The following is a 14,652-nucleotide window of genomic DNA, read 5'->3' as shown; positions in this document are numbered from 1 at the left end:
TGATATTTTATTGCAAATGTAGTGGTTGTTGTATATGCCTGCTTTGCATTTTTTGTCTTTCAGGTCACAGTTGGCTTGTATTCGTGGGAAAAAAGGCCTTATTAGCCTTTGTGTGGTAAAGTGTGAAAGTTACAGCCCTTTTGGCGTGTATTAGTGGCAAAAAAATATATCCTTGCCGTTCAGCGGTGCAATTATATGTTCTAAAGCCATTTTTGGCATGTATTAGTGGCATAAAATATATATATTATATGCCGTTCAGCGGTGCAGTTATATGTTCTAAAGCCTTTTGTGGCGTGTATAAGTGGAAAAAAGTAAGGGCCTATTTGCCGTTCAGTGGTGCAGTTATATGTTCTAAAGCCCTTTTTAACGTGTATTAGTGGCAAAAAAATATATATTTGCCATTCACAAAAATTGCAACACCAAGGAATTAAGAGGTACCAATAAAACCGTCACCCTAAGACAATCGCCCAAAAAATAAAAAAACTATAGCTCTCAGAACATGGAGACATTAAAACATCATATTTTTAGTTTAAAAAATGCTATTATTGTGTTAAAGTGAAATAAATAAAAAAATACATATTAGGTATCACCGCGTCCATAACAACCAGGTAAACACAGTAAAAATAAATAAAAAAACGGTGCCAAAAAAGCTATTTTTTGCCACCTTACATCACAAAAATTGCAACACCAAGTGATCAAAAAGGCGTATTTCTCCCAATGGTACCAATAAAACCGTCCCACGGCTCAAAAAAGAGCCCCTACATAAGACAATCGCCCAAAAAATATAAAAAACTATGGCTCTCAGTACATGGAGACACTAAAACATTTTTTTGTTTCCAAAATTCTATTATTGTGTAAAACTTAAATAAGAAAAAGTATATATATTAGGTATTGCTACGTCTGTAACGACCTGCTCTAAAAATATCACGTGTCCTAACCCCTCAGGTGAACGCTGTAAAAATAAATAAATAAAAGCTATGCCAAAACAAACACTTGCCTCATAAAGTTTAATACTGAATTTAAAAAAAAATCATATGTACCCAAAAACGTCAACTCTTCCTGCAAAAAATGAGCCCCTGCAATCGTCTTGATTGGCATAAAAATAAAAAAATATGGCGTTCAGAAAATGGAGACACAAAAACATATATATTTTTTTAAATGCTTTATTATGTAAAACTGAAACAAACAAAGTAGACATATTTGATATCACCACGTCCGTAACAACCTGCTCTATAAAAATAGCGCATGATCTGACCTGTCAGATGAACGTTGTAAAAAATAAAAACAGTGCCAAAACAGCCATTTGTTTGTTACCTTGCCTCACAAAAAACGTAATATAGCGCGATTAAAAATTCATATGTACCCCAAAATAGAACCAATAAAACTGTCACCTTATCCCCTACCAAAATGGGGTCAAAACTCTGCCTTCCAAAAACCGTGTGGCAGTCCTTTCCCTCTGCGCTCTGCCGTGCGCCCTTACATCAGTTTACGATCACATGTGGGGTGTTTCTGTAAACCTCTGAATCGGGGGAATAAATGTTAAGTTTTGTTTGGCTGTTAACCCTCGATGTGTTAAAGAAAAAAATTGATCAAAATGGAAAATCTGCCAAAAAAGTGAAATTTTGAAATTTCATCTCCATTTTCCTTTAATCCTTGTGGAACACCTAAAGGGTTAACAAAGTTTGTAAAATCAGTTTTAAGTTTCTTGAGGGGTGTAGTTTCTACAATTGGGTCATTTATGGAGGGGTTCTATTATGTAAGCCCCACAAAGTGACTTCAGACCTGAACTGGTTTTGGAAATTTTCTCTAAAATCTTTAGAATTGCTTCTAAAATTCTAAGCCTTCTAAAGTCCCCAAAAAATAAAATGACATTTACAAAATGATGCAAACATAAAGTAGACATATGGGGAATGTTAAGCAGAGAAATAAAATTTAGAAAATTGTGAATTTTTCAAAATTTGGGGTAAATTTTGGATTTTTTTTCATAAACTCAAATTTATGACTATCATGAAGTACAATGTGTCATGGGAAAACAATCTCAGAATGGCTTGGATAAATAAAAGCGTTACAAAGTTATTACCACATAAAGTGACATGTCAGATTTGCAAAAAATGGCCTGGGCAGAAAGGTTAAAACTGGCCCGGGGTAGAAGGGGTTAATTTCATTTTTATTTATTTATTTATTTATTTGATCTAACAGTATGTTAGACAGAGAAGTGACTGGCCCTGTATAGGGGAGTGGCAGAGGCCTAAATGTTTCTGGCGCACGCACAGGTTGCAGCAGAGTAAGGGGGCGTGGCACCAGGAGTCGCAGCGAGAGGCCTGAGCTCCCGGTGTCATCTAGCGGTCGTGTCTTGACCAACAACCCAGTGGTTCTTGAATGGTTCAACCAGTCATCTACTTCGTCCCAATTGACATCAGACACCCCCAGCCAAGAGTCGGTGGGTTTGTCAGTCACAACCCTTAGTTGGCATGGCCCGAGAGCAGGCCCTGTACCCTCAACCTGCCTCTGTCCTATTCTGTTCCCTCAGCCAGACAAGTATTATATGCTGTGGGCTCAGCTCCACTATACAGCGAGGACAAGCTGCTACTGGCCAGCCAAGATGTGGAGGAGACATACGCTGCTTCCTCCAGTAGGCGGGCAAGTAGTGATGAGGAGAGTGGCGTTAGGGCTGGTGTTGCGAGCGGTCAGGCTCCTGACCGAGGGTTGAGAAGGACCTCAGTGACTTGCAGACAGTACTCGATGATGATATAGCTGATCGCCCTTAGGAGCCAGGTGAATTAGTAGCTTCATCATCGTCGGAAGAAGAGGGTGGCAGCTTGCCCGTGAGGCAGCGGCTGAACCAGCAAGTCGCTAGCGTGGCCGGGAATCAGAAGAGTGGCAGCAGTGGGAGGTCGGGAGCCAAATGTGCTCGGGGTTGAACACCCACTTCACAGCCTACCTGCCCGGAAAGTAGTCTTGCAGGGGTTCATGGAAGAAGCGGCGTTAGCAGTCAGTCAGTGCGGAGTGTTGGGGGTAAAATCACCTACTTGGCGGTGTGGCAGTTTTTGTTAAGCCGCTGGAGGAGGTGAACATGGCCATTTGTAAAAATCTGTGGGCAAAAAGTGAAGCATGGCCAGGGTGCCAATGTTGGCACCACGGCCCTGCGTCAACATATGCAGCATCACCATAAAGTGGCCTGGGAGAACCGTGGCTCGGATGTGGTGGTCCAGCCTGCCGCAGCAACCGCTGCATCACCCAGTAGCACACACCCGTTTTCAGGCAGTCAAGGCTCCACCACCTCAGCCGAAGAGAGCTGTTTGTCCTTCCCATCATCTGCTGGGCCTGATGCTCCTGCTCCTCCCCCTACTCCCCATCATTCATTCCGTCAGCCATCGTTCACCGAAGCGATTGCCAAGAGACAACAGTATGGGTCCACTCATCCAACGGCGCAGAAGCTGAATGTGCTCCTGGCCAAGTTGCTGGTGCTGCAGTCACTCCCTTTCCACGTGGTGGACTCTACACCTTTCAGTGAACTGATGGATTGTGCCGAGCCGAGGTGGAGAGTCCCAAGCCGTCATTTCTTTGCCAAAAAGGCAGTACCGTATGTAGAACAGAAGGTGGGCCAGTCCTTGAGCCTGTCGGTGTCTGCCAAAGTGCACGGTAGCGCCGACACGTGGAGCTGTAACTATGGTCAGGGACAATACATGTCCTTTATGGCCCACTGGGTGAATGTGGTTCCTGCACAGCCACACCAGCAACTTGGCCAGGTGACGCCGCTTCAGCCTCCACGTTCTCACACTGTTGGTCCTGCGACAATGTCCGCCTCTGCCTCCTCAGCCTCCACTGCAGGAACAATTCACAGTGCCCCTCCAGCATATCACATGTGCAGGGCACGGCGGTGTCACACTGTTCTGCACCTCGTTTGCCTCGGTGAACAGAGTCACACAGGGAAGGAACCGCTCTGTGTCCTTCATCAAGAAATCGAATCCTGGCTTTCTCTGTGACAACTCAAAATCGGAACCATGGTGACTGACAACAGGAAGAACATGGTGTCGGTGCTGCGTCAAGGAGGGCTAAGCCATGCACCCTGCATGGCACTCGTGTTCAATTTGATTGTCAAGCGGTTCCTGAAGTCTTCCACCCAGCTGCAAGACATCCTAAAAATGGCCAGGAAACTTTGCATGCACTTCAGCCACTTGTACACTGCAAAGCATACCCTCCTTGAGCTGCACCGGCAGAACAGCATCCCCCAACATAGGTGGATATGCAACATTTCCACCCATTGGACTTCCACCCTCCAAGCAGACAGTAGTACTCCCCTGTGTAACTTCAATGTTAGCCAGCTCATGCGTGACACCTGTCCTTTGCTATTAAATGTTGAGACACTGTATTACGAGACAGATCCTTCAGTGCTGAACTGGCAAGCAATACCAGCTCCAGTGTTGACACTATAACCCATGGAGAGTCTCCGCATTATCCTGTCCTCTCTTGCATTTGTCTTTCGAGGACAACTTGAATGAGTTTGTGATGTTGTAAAGATGCAATATTCTAGAAATCTCAGACTTGGAACGACCAACCTCTGTTGCTATGGCTGATAGGGTCACCCCTTTGGTCTTCATCTGGACAACCTGCTGCCGGAGACTACCAGTTAAATAGGGTTTGTCAGACCATTAAGGAAATTAGCACCAGTTGCCAGATTAACACCAATAACGTGCAGGTATTTGAAAGTGTTCTCTAATTTTGATCAGTGTTCTTTTTCAATTATCTCATTTACATTTTTATTCTATGCTTTAGAATAAATACAATTTAAGAAATAAAATTAAAATACTGCTATTTTACTTATGTTAGGATATATTCACATAGGACTACACTATGACCTTGACATTTTGGAAATTGTGTGTTGTTCTCTAATTTTGATTGGCCACTGTATATATTTTTTTCATAGCAATGCCCACTACTGCTTTTCAGTTGCATCAATACTCTGCTCCTAAATAGAAAAAGCAGGTGATATGTAAAATTTACTCTAGAATCTGATAAAGTTTTCTGACTTTACCCCAAGTTCACACCTGAGCGTTTTACAGCGTGTTCAAACGCGCTGTAAAACGCTCAACACGTGAAAACCAATGCTTCCCTATGGCCCTGGTTCACACTTGAGCGTTTTACAGCACGTTTGAACGCGCTGTAAAACGCCCGACGCATAAACAAGTTCTTGAGCTTTTTTTGGGGCGTTTGTCACGCGTTTTGGCCCATAGACTCATTGGACAACACTGCAGTCAATCACTCAAACGTGCGTTTACTATTGCAAAAAACGCGCATAAAAACGTGCGACAAATACTCGCGTCTTAGAAACGCTCAGGTGTGAACCCAGGGTTAGAACCTAGGCCTGTAGCTGAGATCAGCTAGATGTAGCCTTTATTATAGATTTTCTCCAAGTGGGTCTTGACAAGGGTTTGAGAACAATTACCCTTTAAGGTTCAGATAGCTGCCCTTAGTGCCTTTTTCAGTTTTAGGTTAGTCGAGCACTCCTGGATCCAGAGATTTGTTATGGCTGTATCTAGAAACCATCTGCCATTGCATCCCTTTGTTCCCCCTTGATAGTCAAATCTAATGCTTCTGGCTATCATGTCAGCTCCATTTGCATTCTTATTACCTCTGCCCATAGAGTAGGTGAGATCCAGGCTTTCTACTTTAAGAGTCCCTACATTTCTGTCCTAAAAGAGGTTTGTCTTAAAAATGAATCCTTACAGGAGATTGTCCTTCCTTATTTTTTGTTCTAAACCAAAACGACCAAAAGGAGAGTGACTTCCATTCCTTAAACGTAATAAGATGTATTCTTATTTACAAAAATAAATAAAAAATTAAGCCCTTCATAAAACATGACCAATTGTTGATTCAGTTCCAAGGCCTAAATAAAGGGTGTTGTGCCATAAAGATTACAATTTCAGGGTGGATCAGGTTGACCATCAGTGCAAATATAATTCCTATTCTACTAAGGCAGTTTCCAGGTCCTGGTCTGGGAATGCTTTAGTTTCCCTAGATCAGATCTGTAGTGCCGCTTCCTAGTCTAAATCTGAGTACTGTCTTTAAAGGGTACCAAAGTGTTTGTTTAAAAAAAATAATAATGAAGGGGCAGAAGTGTTTCTTTAAGCACTCTGCATCTTTGTGTTTCATTGGCTCTGCTCTGCTGTTTAAGCACGTGAAGCACAAATTCATAGAATGTATATTGGATCCGATTTATACACATTCGGATAGGCTAAAAAAGGAGAGGAAATCCACAGGTTCAGAACAATCAGGGTAAATGTAAAAAGTTTAGGTACACTACAAATTAGATGTCTCTAACCAGGATTTGTCTGTTGGCCACAAAAAATGGTCTGTGCTCGTTCCTCCCTAAGACAATTTCCTATATTATTCCTCCCTATAGAGCTGTTATGAAAGTGTAGGCAAGAGATGATTACTCTTACTGGTATTTGGATTTTCCTGTAACTACTTTCTTTTGAAAAAAAAAAAAAAACATTTTGTATACATGTATGTTTCTTGAAGGGACTGCACCCTGGGGGATTTTCGGGCAGACCACCCCAGCGTGGCCAGACCCGAGGAGGGTATCATACTTGCTTGATCCCTGTTGCAATTTTGCGGAACGGGTGCCAACCCATTAATATTCAATGGGGCTGCAAAAGATGCGGACAGCACTTCTGTTCCGCAGGCCCGCAAAAAATAAAAAAATATAACATGTCCTATTCTTGTCCGTAGACAGGGACAAAAAAAAAAGGCATTTCCATTATAGTGCCGGCCATGTGCGGTTCGCACATGGCCGGTGTCCGTGTTTTGCGGATCCGCAATACACTTGCGGCCGTGTGAATGGACCCCAAGTGTATTTTTCAGGCTCTGAGATTCCTAAACGTATTACCGGAGAGTGTATGAGGAGGGGGCTATTTGTCTACTTTCACATTGTTTCCTGTTACAAAGGAAGTGAGGAATCTTTCTAGTAAAGTTTTGTCAGCATTTTTATTTATTTTTTGTGACAAAAAAGCCAAATGCTAGATGTAGGCCAACAGGAAATTATAAAACATACTTGCGCTTTAACTCCGCCAGTCGGTGACGCATATAGTTTGTGTGCAGCCGAACAGCTGGTGAGTGATTGGCACATGCGCATTAGCGAGGACGAGACGCGCAGAGGCACCGCGGACCTACACGAGACAAGACGCCAGCCATCTATTCAGCTTACTATATATACAGGTCCTTCTAAAAAAAAAATAGCATATTGTGATAAAGTTCATTATTTTCTGTAATGTACTGATAAATATTAGACTTTCATTTTAGATGCATTACACACCAACTGAAGTAGTTCAAGCCTTTTATCGTTTTAATATTGATGATTTTGGCATACAGCTCATGAAAACCCAAATTTCCTATCTAAAAAAATTTGCATATTTCATCCGACCAATAAAAGAAAAGTGTTTTTAATACAAAAAAAGTCAACCTTCAAATAATGATGTTCAGTTATGCACTCAATACTTGGTCGGGAATCCTTTTGCAGAAATGACTGCTTCAATGCGGCCTGGCATGGAGGCAATCAGCCTGTGGCACTGCTGAGGTGTTATGGAGGCCCAGGATGCTTCGATAGCGGCCTTAAGCTCATCCAGAGTGTTGGGTCTTGCGTCTCTCAACTTTCTCTTCCCAATATCCCACAGATTCTCTATGGGGTTCAGGTTAGGAGAGTTGGCAGGCCAATTGAGCACAGTAATACCATGGTCAGTAAACCATTTACCAGTGGTTTTGGCACTGTGAGCAGGTGCCAGGTCGTGCTGAAAAATGAAATCTTCATCTCCATAAAGCTTTTCAGCAGATGGAAGCATGAAGTGCTCCAAAATCTCCTGATAGCTAGCTGCATTGACCCTGCCCTTGATAAAACACAGTGGACCAACACCAGCAGCTGACATGGCACCCCAGACCATCACTGACTGTGGGTACTTGACACTGGACTTCAGGCATTTCCCTCTCCCCAGTCTTCCTCCAGACTCTGGCATCTTGATTTCCGAAGGACATGCAAAATTTGCTTTCATCCGAAAAAAGTACTTTGGACCACTGAGCAACAGTCCAGTGCTGCTTCTCTGTAGCCCAGGTCAGGCGCTTCTGCCGCTGTTTCTGGTTCAAAAGTGGCTTGACCTGGGGAATGCGGCACCTGTAGCCCATTTCCTGCACACGCCTGTACACGGTGGCTCTGGATCTTTCTACTCCAGACTCAGTCCACAGCTTCCGCAGGTCCCCCAAGGTCTGGAATCGGTCCTTCTCCACAATCTTCCTCAGGGTCCGGTCACCTCTTCTCGTTGTGCAGCGTTTTCTGCCACACTTTTCCCTTCCCACAGACCTCCCACTGAGGTGCCTTGATACAGCACTCTGGGAACAGCCTATTCGTTCAGAAATTTCTTTCTGTGTCTTACCCTCTTGCTTGAGGGTGTCAATGATGGCCTTCTGGACAGCAGTCAGGTCGGCAGTCTTACCCATGATTGCGGTTTTGAGTAATGAACCAGGCTGGGAGTTTTTAAAAGCCTCAGGAATCTTTTGCAGGTGTTTAGTGTTAGTTGATTCAGATGATTAGGTTAATAGCTCGTTTAGAGAACCTTTTCATGATATGCTAATTTTTTTAGATAGGGTTTTCATGAGCTGTATGCCAAAATCATCAATATTAAAACAATAAAAGGCTTGAACTACTTCAGTTGTGTGTAATGAATCTAAAATATATGAAAGTCTAATGTTTATCAGTACATTACAGAAAATAATGAACTTTATCACAATATGCTAATTTTTTTTAGAAGGACCTGTATATACCCCCAGCAAGGTATAGAAATTAGGAATTTTTAATGCACTGTGCACTTTACTGTATTATTATTGGCACTTTAATATACACTATGGCTATATAGCACGGTTACAGCACTATGGTACATGTATAATGGGCTTGTTAGTCTGTCTACATGGATAAGTGACACAGATGAGTGAATTGTTATACGTCCACAAAAGGGGAGTGTACCATTTTTGTGTTGGTTGATGAATTGATTGGTAACAACCTTACTATGTATTTATACTGGCACTATTGCACTTTATGTTTCACCTGACTTGAGAAAGGTTCTGTGAGAGAACCGAAACGTTGTAAATTTTCTGACATAAGTGAATAAACTGTAAATTTTTTACTTCAAGGTGTGCTGCGGACTTTCTTTGTTGTTAGATAGAGATAGATATAGATCTATATCTATATCTATATCTATATCTATCTCTATATCTATCTCTATCTATCTATCTCTATCTATCTCTATCTATCTCTATCTATCTCTCTTTCTATCTGACAAAATGTAAGAGCTTTTTCACACGAGTGAGTCCATTGCGGGAATTCCACTCCATGTGGGAGCGTGAGCCTCCGTTCTGGACTTACAGGAGCATTATCATGCTCTATAAGGCTACTTTCACACTTGCATTCAGAGCGGATCCGTCTGGTGTCTGCACAGACTGATCCGCTCCTATAATGCAGATGATGGGATCCGTTCAGAACGGATCCGTCTGCATTATAGTTTAGAAAAAATTTGAAGTGTAAAAAGTTGCTCAGACGGATCAGTCCAGACTTTACATTGAAAGTCAATGGGGGACGGATCCGTTTGAAAATTGAGCCATATTGTGTCAACTTCAAACGGATCCGTCCCCATTGACTTACATTGTAAGTCTGGACGGATCCGTTTGCCTCTGCACGGCCAGGGTGTCCACCTGCTGAGCGGAGGGGAAGCCAAGAAGAGCCATACTGATTCATTCTGAGCGGATCCGCATCCACTCAGAATGCATTAGGGCAGTACGGATGCGTTCGGGGCAGCTTGTGAGAACCTTCAAACGGAACTCACAAGCGGAGCCCCGAACGCAAGTGTGAAAGTAGCCTAATGCTGTTTATCTGCTTGACCTTACTTCTACAGGATCATACTGACAGCTTTATGTCAGAACAGCCCTAAATAAAACATGCATGGATTTGATGGTGTTTTTCAAAATAAGCCGCCCCCCCCCCCCCCTCACACACACAAAAAAAAAAAAAAAAAAAAGGGAAAACAAGCATGGCGGTACCCCAGGAGGCAGTTTGTTCTTAGATCTGCTTCACCAAAATAAGGAGCGCACAAACAATGAAATATAAATACTGCTTTATTACTATGTCAGACACGTGAATACATTTGATCAATGGCTGCTTTGGAGAGTTTAGTCTTTCAATAAAAGATACTATTTTTTGAACGGATGTTTTTGTTTGATCGATTCCTTGTTTAGATGCATTTCAGAATGATGGCTTTTTATACTCCATCTCCTCCTGCAGTGACAGGAAGGTGACGCCGTCACATGTTAAAGCCGTGAGTGAATATAAGGCTGTTCATACAGCTGATTAGCAATGATTTTAGCAATCTTTTCTGGTTCATTCAAATGTACAAAATGATTTCCATCCACAACAGTGGACTGAAAGCGCTGAAGAGACAAAACAAAACACAATGTAAATCAAACCACAATCTGCATTTAAGCTTTGCTCACAATTACTTAATAAAATACAATAATGTCAAGTATTTTATTGGAATGCGACTAGAGGGACAACAATTAATATATTGTTAAAGGCCTGGATATATTCAGGTCAAACTAGTTTGTGGGAGTCTGGCACTGTCACTTATTATTTCCTAAATGGTCATGTGGCAGAAGACAAAGTACAGTTTTAAAGGGGTTTTCCAGGAATTGGCACATGACCCAGCAGTGACGTGCTGCTTATGGACGTCGGCGCCTCTTCATAACTTCGGCAAATCCACCGCCAGCTATGGGCCTTTATTAATATCAGCTTTTAAAACGCTGGTCTTAATAAATATGCCCCATAGTTTTTAAAATATATAAACAAAACAACTAAATAAATGTGTCCTGAGGTCCAAAATTGGCCACTAAACAGGAAAAAAAAAAAAAAAAAAAAAGAAATTTTTATATATTATTCTTTTTTTCTTTGATCCTACTGTACCTCATATTGCAATTAAAACTTACAAATATACAATGACATTTTCAGTATGTGCCCCAGGACATCAGCCAATTTGTTACCCCCTTTCTCACATTTATGTCTGCATTTAAGGCTACTTTCCGTCATGGATCTGCAAAAAACGCTTCCGTCACCATAATACAACCACATGCATCAGTCATGAACGGATCCGGTTGTATTATGTCTTCTATAGCGATGACGGATCCGTCTTGAAGTCAATGGGGGACGGATCCGTTTGGCGTCGCTTCGTCACGCAGCGTTTTGGTGTCCGCCTATAGAGCGGAATGGTGACTGAACGGATGCAAACTGATGCATTCTGAGCGGATCATTTTCCATTCAGAATGCATTAGAGCAAAACGGATCCGTTTTAGACTGCTTTTGAGAGCCCTGAACAGATCTCACAAACGGAAAGCCAAAACGCTAGTGTGAAAGTAGCCTAAGACATTGCCTCTTTCTACCCTGTCAGCAGAAAAAAGATAGTTGTGCTGCTACGCAGTTAGATCTATATAGTTTAATTCATATGATATTCTATATTTGGTCATATGCTCCCATCTAGTGGTCGTTTTTGGAATTGCACTTGTTTTTCTGTTCGTGATATCTGTGATCATTTCTTTGCTCCACCCCTTCTTCTGTGTACCTCACTTCCTGTATCTTCATTCTGCTCCAGACATTTGCACAGTTACACATATATTCTCATGTATGCTTACAAAAGCATCATCTTTTGACCGCACAATACCGGAATCCATCTGTTCTGCTGTACTCTTATCTGGCTTACAGAATAGGATTGTCCGCAGTGATTATATCTGCTTATACAGGCCAGGCATAGAGGTCTCACTAGGGATAAATCGCTATTACATCAATCGGAGTCAGAATAATAGTTAAGCCCCATAGCCTTCGCTTTACACCCCCCTTTAGCTATTCAATAACAGTTTTCTGATGGATTTTTACAACTGTTGGTTTTGGCAACATGCAGAAAATCCCGCTAGCTAACTATAAACAGATTCCCTGTTTAGATTTATTATCCTTTTCAAGGCTTTAGAATTCCTTTAATTGTACCTGCACACCGTGCATATTATGCACAGATCTGCTGCATGGATTTTTGAAAGGGTCTGAAAACTTTCCAAATGCATTGTATTCTTCCCTTCACCTATTCCTGTGAGGCATAAATTGGTTACAAATACTGCGTTTTGCTTTCCTTTGGATTATACACCTAGACCTGAAAAAGATTTAAAGGGTTATTCCAATCGCAGTCTTTCATGGCAGAGATGGGAATGATACTAGGTGCTAGAAACTAGTGGACTGGGAGCTACAGAAACAGCGGAAATGCGGCAATGGGAATAACTCTTTAAATTTCATCCATTATTTCTGAGATTTGATAGAGGACATTAACAATTCCTCCTTAGGGGCTGGAAGTCAGTATCTGGGGGCTAACTAGAACGGTCAATGTCATCTAGCGAAGTTCCACACAGTGGTATCAGCAGATAAGAATAGGTTTTACATGTCATAAAAAATTAAATATACATAAACTAACCTCCTTTAAGTTTTCTTTATATCCATTTAGTAGGTTCTGTCCCACATCTGTGTTAACGCCTCGCATTAAATCAGCAGATATTCCTTCATTTGCCCTGTAAGAAAACATTTGGCCTGGTTTCAGTAGTACTGCAGATAGGGAGTCCACATTACTAGTTATTATCTTCGTACTGCCCTTCATTTCACCTCTGTCAGTGCTCAGAACTGCGGTACACTACTCATGTCTTACTGTAGCTAACTCCAGTAGTTAGTAGTCACTCCAGATCCCTGCACGGCCGCCGCTGATCATTGGGTAGTCATCGAGCAATGATATAGATGACTACCCAATGATCAGCAAGCCAATACATTATATCCCCAACAACAAATGTTAAAAATATAAAATGCAATTAGAGAGAGGATTATAATAATGAGCTGTCAATAAATGCTATTGTTCACGGGCCTCAGTGGTATATGGCATGAGAGCGCTGAGGTCAGTGATTGGCTGCAGTGGTCATGTGTATAAGGGCACGTCACCACTGCAGCCAGGTAAGCAAACATGGGAAGGAGAGGAGTTCTTGGTGGTAGACAGGGCCGTCGCTAGGCACCTAGATCTGGGGCCTTGGCCCCAGATTACAAGCATTTGGCTCCGAACCTTTGGCCAGCACTTTCTCCATTGCTCTGCACTGAGCTGCTGGGCAGCTCCGTATGAGTTTACCCAGAGACACACTAAACATATAATTAACAGCTCCATTTAATGCCAGTCTAAAGTGTATGTAAATGACCCTGTACTGGCGGCTCAGTATGAATCTATGAAAAACGTCCTGTAGTTTTCTCAGACCCTTAAAGGAGTTGTCTTTCACCCAAGCAGCCCCTCCGACTCTAAATCGCGCAGGGAAAAGGCATTTTCAGGAGTTCTGGTGATGAACCGGGCTCTCCTTGGGGCTGCCAGGAAGCCCGGTGATGTCACCGGCACTGATAGACGGGCCTTAGCGCTGCCCTAGCCAGTAAAACTGCTAGGGCAGAGCTAAAGCACACCCATCAGAGCCAGTGACGTCACCAAACATACTGCCGGGCGGAATATGGGTATTTCGACAACCCCTTTAAGCAGGCCTAGCAGCTGAGCACCACATCCAAGACAGGACAAGCAGATTACAGAGCTACTGTGTCCTGTCCTTACCAGTGCTGGCACCAGTAAAAGGGATGTGTAAATTGCCTCTTCCAGCCCCGCAGCAATCAGTGCCAGTGTGAAGGAGAACAGAGAAGTGCAAACAATGCAGGGAAGCTACATGTAAGTCCACTTTCATCTAGGTGTGTTACACTATGGGCCGATTAACTGATTCTAGGAGCGGTGCATGTGTACAGTGGGCGGAGGAGCAGTGCATGTGTACAGTGGGCAGGGGAGCAGTGCATGTGTACAGTGGGCGGGGGAGCGGTGCATGTGTACAGTGGGCGGGGGAGCGGTGCATGTGTACAGTGGGCGGGGGAGCGGTGCATGTGTACAGTGGGCGGGGGAGTGGTGCATGTGTACAGTGGGCGGGGGAGCGGTGCATGTGTACAGTGGGCGGGGGAGCGGTGCATGTGTACAGTGGGCGGGGGAGCGGTGCATGTGTACAGTGGGCGGAGGAGCGGTGCATGTGTACAGTGGGCGGAGGAGCGGTGCATGTGTACAGTGGGCGGAGGAGCGGTGCATGTGTACAGTGGGTGTATCTGCTTGGGCTCGTGCCCCTGATGTTTTAAGACCTAAGCAACACCACTTGTGGTAGAACATTGAGGTTCCAACAGGTAAGCATTGGCCTGCCAAGACCCTGCCTTTTGACTGTAAGTGCATGCAGTCATCAATTAAAGGGATATTCCGGGATTTTTTTTTATACAGATTGCCTATCCTTAGGATAGGTCATCAATATGAGAGTGGTGGGGGTGCTAGGAGTTGGATCCCCACCAATCAGCTGCATTAAGAGACTGCGGTGCTCTGTGCGGACTTTGCCCTCTTTCTAGGCCAATGATGTCACATTCATTGGTCACATTGGCTAGGCATAGCTCAGTCCCTTTCAAGTGATTGGGCCTTAGCAGCAATGCCAAGCATAGCCGCTATACAATGTACAGCGCTGTGCTTGGTGAGCTGAGAGGAGGCC

The 14,652-nt window shown here is 43.3% G+C and overlaps 1 protein-coding gene across 2 annotated transcripts in view; it reads right to left on the bottom strand.

Annotated features, from left to right (window-relative positions):
• Positions 1–10,158: 10,158 nt before the first annotated feature.
• The window catches only part of LOC122943830 (serine hydrolase-like protein), a 44,290-nt gene continuing 39,796 nt past the window's right edge, over positions 10,159–14,652 (bottom strand). For both annotated transcript variants that reach the window (XM_044301890.1, XM_044301891.1), the window contains exons 12-13: positions 12,543–12,636; positions 10,159–10,467 (exon numbers count right to left, since the gene is read on the bottom strand). In XM_044301890.1, coding sequence (XP_044157825.1) covers positions 10,348–10,467; positions 12,543–12,636 — 214 coding nt within the window. In that variant the 3' untranslated portion in view covers positions 10,159–10,347. The remainder of the gene's footprint in view (positions 10,468–12,542; positions 12,637–14,652) is intronic.

The sequence above is a fragment of the Bufo gargarizans genome, chromosome 7 (genome assembly GCF_014858855.1).
Source record: "Bufo gargarizans isolate SCDJY-AF-19 chromosome 7, ASM1485885v1, whole genome shotgun sequence".
NCBI classification, from domain to species: Eukaryota; Metazoa; Chordata; class Amphibia; order Anura; family Bufonidae; genus Bufo; species Bufo gargarizans.
Note: the sequence above shows the minus strand (reverse complement) of the source record. Positions and strands in the feature narration are given on the sequence as shown.